The 17416-nt window shown below is 43.8% G+C and overlaps 1 protein-coding gene across 1 annotated transcript; it reads right to left on the reverse strand.

Moving 5' to 3' along the window:
* Positions 1–180: 180 nt before the first annotated feature.
* On the reverse strand, positions 181–17213 carry whamm (WASP homolog associated with actin, golgi membranes and microtubules). The gene is made up of 11 exons (XM_085404719.1): positions 16480–17213; positions 14671–14844; positions 12830–12980; positions 12453–12622; positions 10922–11129; positions 9604–9788; positions 9005–9091; positions 8824–8919; positions 6021–6441; positions 5477–5619; positions 181–4166 (listed from the first exon to the last, which is right to left on the reverse strand). Exons 1-11 carry the CDS (start codon positions 17053–17055, stop codon positions 4011–4013), a joined length of 2367 nt encoding a protein of 788 aa, XP_085260845.1. The 5' UTR covers positions 17056–17213; the 3' UTR covers positions 181–4010.
* Between the last annotated feature and the right edge of the window lie 203 nt (positions 17214–17416).

Below are 17416 nucleotides of genomic sequence, written 5' to 3' on the forward strand. Positions count from 1 at the left end.
GTGGAATGAACCTACAGTGCCAGAGCTGAGTCCCGTCGAGCACAGAAGCTCCGCCACCGCACGATTTACATACCACTAAATATAGCTGTAATCCACGCATAAGCAAAGCAGATGAGGTGGGATTCAATCAGTCAATGATGTATCAATTTCTGAGATTAGAACAAATAAAGCACATAAAGATAAAAGCTGGTTTGAGGACTGATGGAAAACACCTTAAAACGTCCTCCGAGCTCAGAGAAAATAACTGCAGTAGTGGATCAGAGGACAGGTTGCCTTGGTAACTTAATCCTACTGACTTTTATTTTTCTTGTGTAAATAACTGTGTGAATGATGGACTGAGGGATGTACCAGTTTTACTTGGTTGATTTAAAAAAACAAAAAAACAAGAAAAAAAAACCAATCAGACCCTTGGAAACTGGACTCCCATTTAGAGTCTAATTTGTTTTCACCTTCAGAGATCAGCTGGTTTACAAGGGGGAAATTAATCAATACGCAGTTTAAGCACCAATTTAGTGTTAAAATGATGGGATAATTGACCAATTAATTCAGTCAATTGGAAATTAACTGCTGTAGGAATGCAGCTATGATTTTCACTGCAAATTACTCGGACTTTTTTGATGAATCACTTTGTTTATTATATGAAATGTAAAAGGAAAAAAAAGTCAAATCTGAGACGTTTTGAAAAGACGTCTTTTGTGCAGCCAACAGTGCAGAATCCAAAGACATTTGAGTGATTCAAAAAAGAGAAAACTGCTACAACTGAATAACAACCAACAATGACATTATTTAAATGAGAGACTCCGATATGGAGACTCCTCATTTTTAGAATTGTTTTTGGTTCAGAGTTTAGTAAAGTTCAGACAGCTGTGGAAACACCGTAACAGACACGTTACCAGGTTGGACCTTCAAAACTGACTTCATTCTTCATGGAACCGATTCAACAAGGTACTGGAAACATTCCTCAGATATTTTGCTGCATATTGAGTTGACACCATCACACAGATTTGCCGGCTGCACAGCCATGATGTTCCACAACATCCCAACGGTGCTCTGCTGGAGCAAAATCTGGTGACTGTGGAGGCCATTCGGGCACAGTAAACTCATTTTGTTCAAAAAAACAGTTTGAGATGATTTGCGCTTATTGATATGGCACATTATCTTGCTAGAAGTAGCCATCAGAAGATGGGTACACAATATTCATCTGGTACTGAGGGATTTACACCACTACCATGACCCACTGATAGGAGGCAAGGTGAATCTCTTTTTCCACGTTTGTTAAATTCGGACTCCATGAGAATTTTGCTGCAGAAATCGAGACTCATCGGAACAAGCAACATTTTTCTAATTTCCTGTCGTCAAGTTTTAGTGACCCTGTGTGAACTGTAGCCTCCGTTTCTGTTCTCAGCTGGTAGTTGTTGCGCCTGGTGTGGTCTTCAGCTGCTGAGGCATTTTTGCCAAGAGAACTGTCGCTCATGATTTCAGCACTTTGTCTTTTTTTAACACCATCCTCTGTAAACCCGAGAGATGGCCGTACAAGAGTGCTACTTTCAAAGTCACTTTCTTCTTCATTCTGAGGCTCAGGGTGAACTTCACCAGGCCGACCTGGTCATGTCTGGATGTCTAAAGGCTTTGAGCTGCTACCATGCGACTGGCCAATTAGATACAGTATTTGTAATAATGAGAAGTTGAACAGGTGTACCCAACAAAGTGGTCAGCAAATGTATATTAAGTTAAACAAAAAAATGGTGTGGTGAACATTTTTTACTATTTTACTAATTTTATGAACAATTTATTTTTTAATTAATGTCACATGAATACACATGAATGTCCTTGAGGTCAGCAGATAGGTTCCCAGACTGTTTGCAGCCTTACTGAACACCTGAACACTGTCAGCCAGAGTAACAAACTACACAATGGACCGCCATGAAAGCAGGAAATCTGGGTAGATATTCATGCCCACCTTAGGATGAACCCTTCTCACCTAAGTCACCCTTAAGTCTTTTTGTTTGGCGCCACCAGCAGGTCGCCATTTTGACCATATATCTGACACGAATACTGATAATGATCTGCTAAATGTCAGCACTGCTTTAAAGTTTCAACTCTGGATCTCATTACACACAATTAGGGCTTAAATACCAATTTGAAAAAAAAATTGTACTTCTGCTCCTCAACTTTCAGCCTCGCTCCCAATCGATTCTGGTAGAGCAAAAACGGCCTCTCGTTCTCTCTGCTGTCATCGCTGTCTGACTCTCAGCTCTCATTGTGTGACTGGTGACTAGTGGGCGAGTTGGTGAAACATCAAGAGACTATGCTGCTCTGTACATGTGAGCGAGAGAGCGAGCAAGAGAGCGATATGGCACTGCAGGCCACTACCGCTGACACTTCTTGTTGCCATAGTAACAGGCTGCTGAAATTTCTGTTTATACTGGATGGAGGTGTTCGTCTAAATACCCCCGTGTGCGCCTTCCCTCCCACCCCGAGGTGCGTGACCCGTCTCCACCTGAATCGCGTGGATGTTGCAAACAGATTGCACACAGACTGACAGCAGCCCCGCAAAAACGGTGGCTTCTCTTAAGTACGCAGAGCTGAATAAACTCAATCGCAGCTGGCTGGGGATGTCTGAGCTGTCACTGCAGGAGACCGATGTGTGAGAGCGAGCGCTGCCAGGATGGACATTACTTCGTGACTCATCACTGTGGGCTTCATCCACCAAAGCCCACTCGCCAGGGGTTCACCGGTGCAGGTCTGATGTGACTTTGTTTAAAGAATGAGGGCCTGGGCACAGGTAAGACTTTGGAGATCGGGGACCAGCGTGAGCAAAGCAAGTGGCAAAGAGCTCAGATGAATGTATTTGAATGAAAGTGGAGGGAAAAAGGAACGCCAACGTTTGATGACGACCTGATGCCTCTTAGTTTATTATTAAAACACAGCAATGCAGGTGTCGGCCTCGAACATCATTAACTCATAAAACTAAAATTGAATTCATCCTGTAAAGCATTTAATGCTGCTATCACACAGTTTAACTGTTTGACAGGTTCAGGTAAGGAACACTTGTAAAGATTGAGGAGGGAAAACCCCCCAAAACAAAGCAATGTGCTGTCACAGGTTGAAAGGTCAATTTGCCTTAAACAACAGGAACCTTTCCCCCGTTTTCCTTTTCTTTAGATCACACAGCGATTTGCGATGTTTTTTTTAAATCCATTACTTAAATTAAAGCCTAATATTCTCAATTTGTCTTTGTGTATTTCACTTCGAAAGTGCCCTTTGATTAATCCTAAAGCGGTCCCAAAATTCTGACATGAGAAGGGGAAAATTGCGGGCAGCGTGAAACGGCCTGCAACGCACACAGCGACAAAGACTTCAGACACGCAGGCTTTGAATGATTAACAGCGCTGCCTTCACGTGGCTGTAGCCTTACTGGGGTTAGGTTAAATAAACAATTGTTCAAATTTAATTACATTCAAAATGATGAGATCAGACCGAGTGGTGCGAGCGAAACGACAATTTGCGTAGTGTTGTCTTCACCGCCCGCAGCACAAGCTCCCACCCCACTCCCCCCCTGCTGTGTGACACTGTCACAAAAGGCCTTCGGGCACAGATTTGGGAGAAATTCAATAATTAGAGGAGCGTTAAAAACAAAGCGGCTCATTCGCTCTCACTGGGATTTCTGAAAATTGGAAAGTGTTTTAGAGGAGAGTAAGTCCTGATTCTGCCGCTCGCTAGTTAGTTGCAGTGTTGGATGTATTACAGCGTTTCAGGGCTACAAAACAAAAGCACACACACATACACACACACACAAAAGGGATTAAATGTGCAACAACTTCAACAAACTGCAACGTTTAAGTCTGAGGAGGCGTAATCCTGTTCTTGTCAAACAAGCAGCTTTTTTTTTTTCTTCTTGTTTTCCGATGGAAAATTGGCAACAATGAGCTGAAGCTCATAACTGTGAGGAAGACTGAGAGGAGCTAACATAAGACGGCAGCTTCATCGGCGTGAGTGCGCACGCATTCTCAGCTATCCCAGTCTGCACTGCGTCCCTCTTCGTCCCCTCTGTCGTCCTCATCCGAATCAGCCGCCACCTTCTTCATCCTCATCATGGCGGCCTTGATGCTGCGCTCCAGCTCGTTGTCTCCGCCGCTCGGGACTTCTGCTCGTGCAGGAACCACCTACGCAACGGCAAAGAAATACAGTTCACATTTTAAGTTAGCGCCTGCTGTGAAATCTGTAATCAGTACCAAAAAAGTAGCTAATAACATTATAGTAGAGAGCTACATAGCAATGACCCCGTTGGGATAACACCCGACCCTGGAACTAGAACAGCTAAATGTATTCTAGTCTGTTATAGCATAGGTTTTTACGTATGCATAACTGTGGCTCCACATTGCAGCAGTTTAGCACATTTGTCTAATATGTGAAAGATCCCTGGGTCGAGACCAGAAGGAGACACAGATCCAGCCTCAGGGGGTCACAAGCGAGTGTACTCCCTGTGCTGGACCCAAGCCTGGATAAATGGAAGAATTGCATCAGGAAGGGCGTGTGGTCTAAAATCTGTGCCAAATCAAATATGTGGCTCCATCCGCTGTGGTGGCTCCTCGGGAAATAAGGGAAGAGCCTAAAGTATGTTGCATGTATACTTGTGAAAGTTGATTCTGTTGATCTGTATTGTAGGGTTTGCAGTGGGTGAAGCGCTGAAGAGGTCACTTGGCTAACATCATCCACAAAATCAACTTTCTGGGCTTATAAAGGAGACGTCTGCATTCTCATAAAATAAAAAAGGAATTTACACGCACAACCTGTGAACAGCTTCATCGACCATTTGTTTAAAATTAGAAGCAAAATACCCAATTTTAAATTTACTAGCACTGTTCAATAATTCACTCCTTTGCTGCGCTAAAAAAGAATCCACACGGGGGAGCTGTTTGTTGTGCACAAGAGTGCACTCAAAGTTCCCATACAGCATGTCTCCTATCAAAAATTAGGACGTGAACGGCTTTTTGTGACAGCTCCTATAGCTTAACTACCTCACGAATGTGTTCTTCACCATTAATAGTCGGTCAGTAAAAAGAAATATTGTACACTGAGAACAAACAAGGTTTAATTTATGTGATCCACGTCCACAGCAAACGGCTCATAGCAAAAATACCGGTGGTCCTTAGTGAAAATGAAACTCGTGTCACATTTACCTAAACACCGATGATCGCATATTACACAAACACAAATAAATTGTGCATTTGTTAGGTAGCATTTTCACATGCAGATTAATTCTTTAGTAAAGACTGATATTTGATATTTGGAAGGTTTTTTTTTTTTTGGGGGGGGGGGGGGGGGGGGGGGGGGGGTTGACACAAACTGAGCCACACTGGCTTTTTTTCCCCACAGGTGAATAACCAACTGTCATCACATTTTTACCAAGTGACACATGCGGTGATGCAATCGTTCTGCAGTAAGCTAGCCGATCAACGTATCAACATCTCACCTTCTTCAGGGTGACTCCCTGTCGGATGGCAGACATCAGACTGCTCCTTGCGTCCCCAGTGGGGCTCGGCGTGCTGGCCGCGGGGACCTTTCGAAGCTTAATCTGTCCACGCTGTAGCGAAGCCAACACTTCGTCCATGGTTCCTACAAAAATACCAAAGTTAAAGGAGAAACACTGTTAAAGTGTAGGGGAAGAAGCTACACTGCTGATGAGCTGGTTCTTAGCTCGCTGTAAGAAACATTATTGAAACAGTTTTGTTGAGTGTGCTCCGTTTCACATGATCTTATGAAAAAGAAGCTCTGCTGGACGTTAGAGTCTCCTTGGAGCAGACAGCGTATATAACCAGGACCACTACTGCAGGTAAAATGCCTCCTCTGGCCCTGTGAGAGAAGTTAGGAATTTAGGACAGAACACTATGTGCAGACACACACACAACCTTCCCAGCAGCCAAACAAAAATCACGTATCCTGCTCCATTCTTTTATTCTTCGTTGGTTTTGTTGGACATGAAGATCTGAATGATACTGCACGTATTTCACCCTCACCTATATTTTGTTTGAGCGTGTTCTTGGCTGGAAATGGAGGGCCCTCTTTTTCACTCAGAGGCATCGGGGCATCCTCTGATGAGGGCGACACTCGGGGGGGAGGCAGCAGTGACAGTGGCGGTGGTGGTGGTGGTGGTGGTGGTGGCGGAGGAGGAGGAGGGGGTGGGGCTGTTGGGGGAGGGGGGATGGCCGTTGGAGGAGGTGGCGCAGCGTAGATTTGGACAGGCATGTCTTTCAGCTGCTGCTTTTTGGCTGGTTTCTTGCGCCTTGGTGCGGGTCGGATGGAGGGAGGGGGTCCTTGAGAAGAGGGAGCAGGGCTGAGGCTGATGATGGACATCGGCTGCGAGGGGCACAGGCTTTCTGGAGAAGACGGCGAAGGCCTGGACTGGGGCGCTTTCAGGATGTACTGGCCTGGTCGCTTCTGGAAAAAAAAAAAAGAAGAAAAAAAAAAAAACCATCAGCTGAAGCTCATGCATTAATGTTTTGTTTTAAACAGGCATCTACATGAGATTTAAAAAAGTGGCGGCAGATGTGCATCAAAGCCCCGCACAGTTAAGCACGGACGTAAAAGCTGATCGTTTAAATCAGGGATGTCAAACTCGTTTTATAATGTTGGCCACATACTTTGATCCTAAGTAGGCTGGACCTCCACTTTCTGTCAATGTAAGGTTAAACTACACATTTCATTTCTCATGTATAAGAAAACTAAGTGTAATTTCGGGGGTGCGTCAGTTTTTCTACATAATTAAGAAATACTACTGTAAATAAATGAAAGAAAACTGGCAGCATGACTCCATAGGCTTAAATGATATATAATGGGATAAAAATATGAGAAATAAATGTGTAAAATTCAATGAAAACATCTGTTAGTGCAAACTGTCCTGTGATTAGAAAACAGAACATTTTTTGTTAATTGAATGTCTTTTTTTTTTTTTTTTTTTTACAGATTTTCTTAGCAGATACATTCATCTATTTCTTATTTGCCTTAGAGTCTGTATAAATGGCTATGGTGGAGGTCTTTATTAGTTTATTAGTTAGTTCTCCTTCATATTTTCCAAAGCTGTCCAATGGGCCACATTACAGTCTTTGGCAGGACGATTCTGGCCCTCGGGCCTTATGATGACACCCCTGGTTTAAACAAAATAGTCTCACCACAAAGGCTTCTCAGTTCTGGCTTAAAAAGGACCAATTTCGACTGAAATACATAATAATTGGTTTGATTTTCCTGCTCACTATGGAATATACAGATGTACTGTCAACAGTGAGCAGAGCATGTAGACGCTCATGAACAAGAGGACACAAGGGAGTGATTTTAAACACAAGAATCAGCCGTCTGAAATCTTGTGGGTGTATTTGTGTGCAGGTGGAACGACATCACAGTGTTGGACTTTCTGCGTGTGTTGCAGAGAGAGAATTTCCTGGGGCCAAAAACTTGTTTCGTAGTGACCTTTGACCACCGAGATCCAACATCATTGTTACATCTGGTTGCCATGACGCCCTGACACAACCACAAATGGGATGTGAGTCTCCACCTGGAATTGAGCCAGCAACCTTTTGCTAACCATGCACATTTGTTAACCACTACACTATGGAGGCATTAAAAAAATACCAAGAGAGCGTTAATGTGGGGTGGCTGTAGCTCAGGTGGCAGAGCAGGTCAGCCACTAATCAGAAGGTCGGTGGTTCGATCCCAGGCTGCCTCCTGGCTGCATGCCAAATATCCTTGGGCAAGATACTAACCACATGTTTGCTTACTGGTGGTGGTCAGAGGGCCTGGTGGCGCCTGTGTCCGGCAGCCTCGCCTCTGTCAGTGCGCCCCAGGGCAGCTGTGGCTACAATGTAGCTTGCCATCACCAGTGTGTGAATGGGTGAATGACTGAATGTAGTGTAAAGCGCTTTGGGGTCCTATGGACTAGAAAAGCGCTATACAAATGCAGGCCAATGTTTTGTTTTAAAGCAGGACCATTCATTCAGTCACATGAATCAATGGAATGATTTCTAGTAGTTTCTGACCACTCAAAGTGCTTTAAACTACAAGCCCCCATCTTCTTTTTCATACATATTCATCCTGTGCACATGAGCGCTGCATCTACCGATTTAGAATCATCAGTTAATCTAACATGCATGTCTTTGGACTGCTGGAGGAAGACGGATAACCCCAGGAGGTTTGAATCCTTAATCGCCCGCTCGGCCTTTTTCTCGCTGTGAGGCGACGCAATGCCAGCCACTGCACCACTGTGCCGCCAAATGATGTAGTCATCATCATTACCCAGTCATTATTACTGATGCAGGGCTCTCTTCCTGGGCTCGTAGCTATTCTAGCAGCACTGAGGTTGCTTCAGCTGAATACTAATGCCATTCTTGATTAGGTGTTGACAATGGCATCGCTAACATGCTAGTTTAAGGTAGCGTCTAAGTCTTTTTTAGCAGTCAGCACACTGTAAAGGAGAAGCTGATGGAAATGTCATTAGTTATATTTATATTTAAAGTTAAAACAGAGTCTGACTGTCACACTGAAAATATCACTGGGTCACTGAAGTTAGAAGCCAACAAAGAGCAGTCGTCCACGCACAGTTTGAAGCTCTGGTGTAAGACAGCTCATTACTCACAAGCCCGTCCACAGCCACAGCGCGCCGTCATCAGGACTTCCTCCGACGCGAGGGGTCGAGTGGCTAATAACTGAGCTTTTATTTTTGAGGTGAACTATTACATTAAGAGGGTACGATGCAGCGTCCCCCCGGGTTTTATTAACTCGGAGAGAGCTGCAGGCGAAGGCAGAGCAGAACGAGTGAGAGCGCCTGACCTCTCTGAAGGATCGTAATCGGCTCAGAGTTTTCTCCCGCTCCTTGTCCACCCACTCTTTCCTCCTCTGCTCCTCCTCCTTCTTCTTCTCTCGTTTCTGCAGACAACAGAGGGAGACACTGAGAGGCACAGGAGAGAAACAGCGGCTTTCATTTGCGGCTCCAACAACCTGGCTGACTTACGAGGTGGACCTGGTGATGCTGGTTGAAGACTATGGAGCTCTGTTTTTCCACCAGGTGCTTCTGCTCATGTGCATCTGTGCACTGATCCTAAAGAGAGACAAAACATATCACTTAATCGCTCGAAAATACATTTTAGTCTGTCAGAAATTAGCGACTGTCTGAGCAAACGGTTAAAAAACTTTGAGAAAATGCAACTGCAACACATCCGGATTTTATTTGGAGGCCGTTATTTGTAATTTTCCAATGCCCCTATTTTTTTAACTGCATTCCCTCCCTGTGAATTACTGGAATTAACTATCGAGAGTCTTTAACCAGGCTGCCTTTGCCATTTTTTTTGCTCTGAGTAATACTTTTTTTAAAATCAAATAAGCAAGCAGCCAACAAAAGAGGAAAACATGCCAAGTGCTTCAATTACTATGTCAGCTAAAAATAAACCAATGTAGTAAAAACATTTTAAAAACCCAGCATTTGGCACACGAGGCAGGCGGAGATGTGCCTTTGAAGGATCGATACATTTTTCCTTGGACAAAAAACCCCCAAAACGCTTGAAAGGACCACAGAATATGAAATGATTTCATGTCAGCAGCACTCGCACACACCTTTTTGTTACGCAGGTAAGCTCGGCGGGCACAGATGTTGCCCCTCTTGGTTTCCAGGGTCTGTAGGCGTCTTTTGAGCTGACTGACAGCTGGAGGGTCTGGTTGATGAATACCTGTGTGGACCATGCTCTGCAACTCCTCCGGATCCTCGCACACATCGTAGTACACCACCTCCTCCTTCAGCTCTGAAACACAAACGCAGCCCAGTCACTCCTACATGTCTTCTGTTTATATGGCATCCTCTCCAGCTGTACGTCAGCTGTCGCATCCCATCAGACAACCTAAATAACCAGTGTCATGCCCACTGCTCACGAGCAGCACAGGTAGTTGTCACAGGTAGTGCCAAGGTTACTTTTGTGCCAACTGTAGTTATGCAGCTTACGTGAAGTTAAGAAATCTGTTTACTTCCTGTTTAGGTAGCAAACTTACATCTGATTAAGAGTAAGCGGCTTAACATTGGTAAAATTACTGCTAAATTATAAAAGCATCTCCTCAGCTGCTTATGAAACGTTCTGGGTCTCCTTGGCAACTGCACTAATTGCAGTATTTGCATTGCAGTAGCTTTCTCCTTATTTACAGAACATCATATCTTCCTCAGTCCTCCAACTTTATGTTCACGAATAACAAATGACAGAGGGCGCGCTGCTGTTTCTTAGCTAGGAAACTACACCTGAGAGCTGTAAAGGTAAATATGCCCACAGCCAAAGTCACCACAGACACAGACAGCAAGATGCACACGCAAACACCTTGGAAGCAAACATGCCCCCTCCCGCGAGGAACAATTAGAGAAACATTTACACGAACAAAATACAGCATTTCCCAGAAGGCACCTCTTTTCCACAACACACTGCCTGACAATCCAACACATTATAATGCAGCGGGGAGGGGGGCATTGTGTAATGTGTCATTTTAATCATAACTGACACAGAGTCTGAAGGGTGCTGAATCAGCGCTGTGGGAATTGTAGTGTTGGGATATATCGTAAGATGCGTTTAGAATATTGGAAAAATTCTATCCTAATATGAATATATTTGTTTAAAATTTCGATAGTACAGTGGCAGTATAATGCCCTCGTAAGTGGATATCAGGCCCTTGTAGAGCAAAATTCAGTATTTTGGTCTAGACAACTCAAAATGTGATGTCCATATATGTGGACGCCAGGTCCTAGAAGGAAGACCTTCAGAAAGCCTGGTTGCTCAAGACTGCTTCAAAAACAAGAAACTCTGTCACCGTGGAGGCTCAAGACTTTTGCAAAACACGTGTATATATACCCAAAATAAATCTGCTGTACAGCACAGCTATGTAAATGTGAGGATACCTTTAATCTGTCGTCTCAGGGTGTCTATCTGAGCCACCAGGAGCTGCTCTTCATTTTTCAGGATTTCAAACTTGGCGTCGTAGAGTTCTAGCTGGGTTTCGTAGAACTGCAGTTCCAGCTGGTCCACAGTGTCCTGCTTCTGGCCGTCCTCAAACGCAGACCTTAAATCGGCCCTCTGGCCTTGGGCTCTCACGGAGAGGTTCTCCAGCTGCAAGGCAACGACAGAAAAATGTTACATCAGCCCCGCTGAAAGGATCATAGCGGTCGTTTGTGGGGAGAAAAAAAAACAAAAAACAGTCGTTTGTATATATACAGTGAATACTTTGTGAGGCAAGTGCTACTTTTTGACAGCTCGCTACCTGTCCTTGAACATTATGATCAAAATAGGCTTTGCTTTCAGCCACGCTACTGGCAAACACACACACACACACACACACACACACACACACACACGATAAATCTGACATAAAAAATTAAGCATTTGTGATGAACTGCCTGTCTGAAGACAGTTTAATCTCTGCAAGCTTTCATGCTGTGATGAAATGAGCTGAAACCAGCAGCTACCTGCAGCATGTGCCATGCATGAGCTTTTGCATTCAAAGCATTCAAAATACAGCCTTAAAATGCTCTTAATTATGTCGAACACAAATACACACACTGCTGGAATATGACACAGCTGCCACAGAGACTGAAGCGGTACACTCACGCAAACATCTGGGATACCCGCAGGCATACTGGCACGCTCTAAAGAGTCACCGAGCTGTGTTGCCAACAGCGCAAGAGTTTGCGTAGGTGTAGCTCGCTGATCTCGTTATGAACACTCGCACACAGCTGCAGATGTAAAGGCTCGGGTTGATTTCACAGTGACGGATGACGCCAGCGTCCTCAAACCTGACTTTTTTTTTTTATTATTTAAAAAGCTTAATGGGATGGGAATGCAGCCGTGTGAAGGTAAAGGTGTTGCGGTTGTTCTCCTTGCTCTTTTCAAGAGCTCAAACGCACAGCATGACCCCCGTGAAGCAGCAAGTGATCCGGTGCCATACCATCCCGAAAAATGCCGTGATCCTGACATGAGAAACATCCTCCCGGTGCAGTCACACATTTGTGTGTAGCTGGCACATTTTGAGTATGCATATATGCACCCAGACACACTCACTTATTCATGCGTGGAGGGGTTTTTTTGTGATCGGGATGGGGGTGTATTGAGGGGATTCTCTATGTTTTCAGAGAAGCTTTATAAATAGATCAAAAGGAACAGAGCAGCCACAGACTCACATCAGACTGGAGTACCGAGTGAATGATACATGAGAGCGAGTAGGCACCGTGTCACATCTCTACTGACTTACAACCACTACAAAAGCAGCGTTGGCCTTGGCACGGAAATAAAGACATGAATGATAATGAAAGTCTTACAACTGCACCACACTCTAGTAAGATGTTACCGAATGTGCTGAGTCATTACAGAACCACTGGAAAAGCAGCTGATACTAATGGAAAAAAAGAAAGAACGAAAGATAAAATGGACACGCACCCTCTCCTTGATGCTGTCTTTCTTGCGGCTGAGGCACATCTCGGTGGCTCTCATGTGCTGCAGGGTTTCTTTGGCCAATAGGAAACGGAGTTTTTCCAGCCTGGGAGCCGCTGACGCCCAGGCAGCGGGTCCAAAACGACACTTATCCTCCTCCATCTGTTTCACCATACCTGGAAATGTGCACAAGGAGCTGTCATATATATATAATGGTTATAATTTTTTCCTTACAAGTGTGAAATGAATCCCATAGCGTAATCATGGAGGCTTTTCTTTTAAAACCATTTCCTCTGAAAACAATCTTTTTGGAGGTTTTGATCATTTACACATTTCATAATTAACCGAAACATCCACGCAGATATAAACACAGCAACTTATACCAGCCAGAGCCTTTGAAGTCTGTGCAAAGTAGGTGACAGTGATGTCCTGAATCGAGGCGACTGCATCCTCTGCTTTTTTTCTCCACTCCTCCGCCTCCTTTTCCAGAGCTGCAATTCTCTTAGGACCCAGTTCCTCAAACTCCAAAGACTTCTGCAGACAACCACAGCAAGCAAAACGGTCTTTACTCAAGGGCTTACCTGTCCGTAAGAAGTATGTATTAACTGTGCATTCATGGGAGCTTTATTCATATTTGGATGAGTGTAAAAACAAATTCTGACCTCTCTTTTCCCTCTAAGTGGACATAAATATTTTCCCTACACCACGCTCACTTTTTACATGTCATTCCCCTTGCTTTCTCCCCAATTTCCTGATACTCTTTACTGTCCTATCAAAATAAAGGCTAAAAATTCCCTTTAAAAAATAATGTTCTTTAACCTACATCACAGAGTTTGAGAACCACACTGGACATAGTGATGCAACAGGTCAGTCTATTCATGAGTGCTGTGTGTGGCTCAGCAATAACGAATGAACCAGTTAAGAGTGAAAGAGACCTTTATGTGATCACTAAAGGACGTATCGGTCAGTGCTGTGCAAAAGTCTTGAGCCAACTCTCATTTCTTTATGTGCTTCCAAGGAGTCAGACTTAGAGAAGACACCTAACAATGCCGCATGAATTACTGAAGCATGGACCAGTGTTTACACAGAAGAGACAACTTAGTAAAAAAACATTTTATTCACTGTGCTATTAGCTGAAGACTTAGCAGCAGCTCAGCATCATGTACAGTGTGTCCTTAAAAAGACTGGGTAAGTGGAGGACAAAAGAAGAAGTGGCAGGTCTAAAATCTGTCTACAGCAGGTAAACAGCATGTGGAAGTCATGTCTTTAAGAAACAGGAATACATCCAGCAAAGTCCTGACACAGGATCTGAGAGATCCTTGTGATGTTTTAGTTGATCCATCTACTGGTCAACGAAGTAAAGAAGCGATTCTTAAGGAAGGGAAACAGGGAGAAAAGGCTGAGGTGTGCCAAACTACATAAGAACTAGACTGACAAATCACTGACAACAGATCTTATGGAGTGATGAACCCAAATTTGACATTTTTGGTTCAAATCACTGTCAGTGAGTGTTTACAGCCATCTATAAAACACAGTGGAGGCTCCATCGTGGTTTGGGGCTACGTTTCATTCAGGGGCGTTGTCAAAACTGCTGGAATTATGAACACAGAAAAGTACCATCACATTTTGGTCCATGTTATCAAGAAAGCACCTAATTGGCAACGCCTTCATTTCTCATCATAACAATGATCCCAAACAAACTGTGAGTGCAGTAAAAGTATACCTGGATAGAGAAACACATAATAAAACACCATCAGTCACAGACTGGCCTCCCCAGAGCCTGGACCTCAACTTTACTGAAGCAGTGCGGGATCAGCTTGACAGACAACAGAACAAAAGGCAGCAAACATCCAAAGAAAAGTTTTGAATGTCCTTAAAGAAGCCTGGAGAATTATTCCTGAAGACTACTTAAAGAAATTACGAGATTGTTCAGGCTGTGTTGAAGAAACTTTGTACAATTCTAACAAGCTTAAAAGTCAATCTCTGTTTTTGCCTCACATACTGTATATTTTAGCTATGTTTATATGTTTTGATAAATCACTGCAATATTTCACATTTTCCTAGCAAAATATAAAGAAATGAGGGGGTGGCTCAAGACTTTTGCACAGTATTGTAAAATCCTCCCTTTTTTTATTTTCATCAAAATCTTAAATTTCTGATATTAACACTAAGTACATCCCCTGCATATAATCGTGTAAAACATTCTGACAACGTGTGTATTTACAAGGATGTCCATCTTGTAAAGGCAGGCCAGCTCTCTCATGTCCCTGAAAGGCTGAAGCAGGTACTGGAAGAAAGTCGTGGCGACAGTCGCCAGGTCCTGGTAGACCTCGTCTTCTTCCTCGTAGATGCTGAGCAGCATGACCATCCTGTCAGCACCGCTGTGACTTTGTAGCAGCTGTGGAGACAAAAAAAACTTAAACACCATGATCTGGGTTTACCCTGAGCACACAGCTTAGTTTTGCTCTGTATGACTTTTCATACTCAGAATGAACCAATCCAATCCGTGCCAGCTAACACAAGAGTCGATAACTAGGCCTTTCAGAATACAACTTGGGTGGGCTGAAGGTAGACTTGTGAAGACACTTCAAGATGAGGTTAGTGGTTGAACACCACGGGGATTCTTGGACCTGGTTCTGCGGTGTTGACCGCTGAAGTCAAACAAATTCAGGTATTAAAAAACATTTTATGTGAGAGTGATGAAATATTTGGAACTGAGACTTTTTTTTTTTGGAGAGTGAGATCTTGGTTAAGAAAATGTTAAATCGCTTGGATTCAAAATATGTAAATAGTTGGAAAATCAAGTGTTATCTATGCCCTGACATCTTCCAGCATACAATGGGAACAATGTTTGCTTTAGCCATTAAAAACAATCAACGCAGCACCACAAACCTGCATCTGAGACAGCATAAGCAAAAGCTGGATAAGATGTCATAAAGGTATCATTTACAGCAGAACCGTAACAGTGGTTTATGTAGACATAATACCGGCACCGAGTACAGATTCTGATACATTTATTCTACTCGTAGCGGTGCCATCAACAGTTTTTCTTACAGGTCCACTTGCTCGTTGTTTCTGTGACCAATTCTTGATCAGAACCTTACATCTGTGTAAGGAAACAAACCAGCACAACAAGCACATTTTCAGCTCAGCGAGCTACATCATGATGTCTGTGGAAACAGGTACAGTGTGGGCATGTAAAAACTCAGCTACCATAACTCAGACCACATTATTTTGATAAAAGGACATGATAAGCTTGGAGGCATGCATTCCAGCGATCTCCAGTGGATCTCGAATGGAACTAGATTTCTGTTTTGATGTCAAGCTGACGTATTATGCTCTTCAAATGCTTCATTGGTCTATTGGCTGTCATTTGACTGCTTTTACTTCCATTTGCATGTGAAACAAACTAAACAGAGCTAAAGGGTCAGATTGCAGGTTGAAGCAGCAAACAAAGACCAGTGCTGGTGGTGTTGCAACATCTAGAGCCTTGGCTGGAACAGCAGCTGTGGTTTGCTGTGTCATGGTAGACCTGATTTAGGCTCACACCACCACTTAGAGGTGCTAATATGGCAGACTAGACCTTTAAACTTCTTGGGATTAGAGAGCATGCAGTCTTTCTCAGACTTCAGGGACTCGTGTTTCTAAGGTGTTGTAAGACTTCTATCATAGATGGGGCACCAAACAGATACAGGGCCAGTGTTGCTGATACCGATGCCAATACTTTTGCCCTATAAAATGTAGATTACAAAGGGGAGAACAGTGTACCATGATTACTGATTGATTCATCATTAATTTACACATTCTGAACACATTTTAATGACCACTAAATCACTGTGATTTTTACTTTCCACATTAATTAATTAATTAACACAAGGTGTTTGGAAACTGATTTTCTGGAGACCTAGAATGTAAATGTGCACATTTATTTAACAAAATCCAGTGGGCATACTGCACTTAGGGAACAAAAACAGTCTCAGTCCTATCGCGTTGGTATCGCTATTAGATCGATCCGCCCACCTCTACGCCTCACCTGTCTCAGGTGACCCTTGGCCCTTGACATCTCCTCCTGCAAGCTTTTCTTTTTGAACTCCTGTAAATTCTCAAAGTACTCCTCGACATCTCGGTCATCCTGTGCGAACAAGGTGTCGAGAACGATCTTCCGTCCGCAGAGGTCAATAGCGGTGCTGAAATACTTCTCGAGTTTCCTACACGGGGTGTCATAGTCCTTCTCCTCGTCATTGTCTGGACCTGATCTCCTATTCAGGAAGAGCAAGTCCCAAATGTTGCCCTCTTCAAACTCCGTCAAATCCGGGAAGCAGCCTCCCAGGACGTCGGCCACGCAGGTGAACTGCTGGTGGACGTGCTTCAGATCGCTGACGGAGAAGAGTCCTGCCCAGCTCATCTGAGGGTCGTCGGCGGCAGGCTCGGATTTGCGCTTCTGCCGCTGTAACGTCCGGTTATGGCAGGTGACGGCGAACTTACACTCGATAACGTTCCACTGTACGATGAAGCCCAGTTTAAAGGCCTCATCTTCCTCAAATATGTTGCTTTTAACGGCCACCCACCCCTCCAGACTGTCTAGCCGCTCACACTCTATGCTGTTCATCTTAAAAAGAGATATTTCACCCTGGCCGAGAAGCTGCTGGCTCTGTTTACAACGTCCGCCATTTGTGTGACGTCAGTTGCCTTCACCAGCCCCGGAAGTTATCGGTCAATATGAGCTAACGGTTTTACTAACACAGATATCTACCTTTTAAAGAATACGCTGTTTTGACAAAGAATGGTAACCACGAAAAACCTAGACTGGGTCACTAAGAGCAGGCGGGTCCCATTACAGAAATGTCTAATCCAATGCGTTTGATATGTCTTAAACTAAAGTTTACGAGGAACCTTGAATGCACCATAAGCCTCTGGTACTGCCTTTAACTTTGACCTTTAAATCACATGTTCGGGGATTTCCAAATCCT

The sequence above is a fragment of the Rhamphochromis longiceps genome, linkage group LG1 (assembly GCF_057381845.1).
Source record: "Rhamphochromis longiceps isolate RC_006_pf linkage group LG1, R_longiceps_female_GT1.1, whole genome shotgun sequence".
Taxonomy (NCBI): Eukaryota; Metazoa; Chordata; class Actinopteri; order Cichliformes; family Cichlidae; genus Rhamphochromis; species Rhamphochromis longiceps.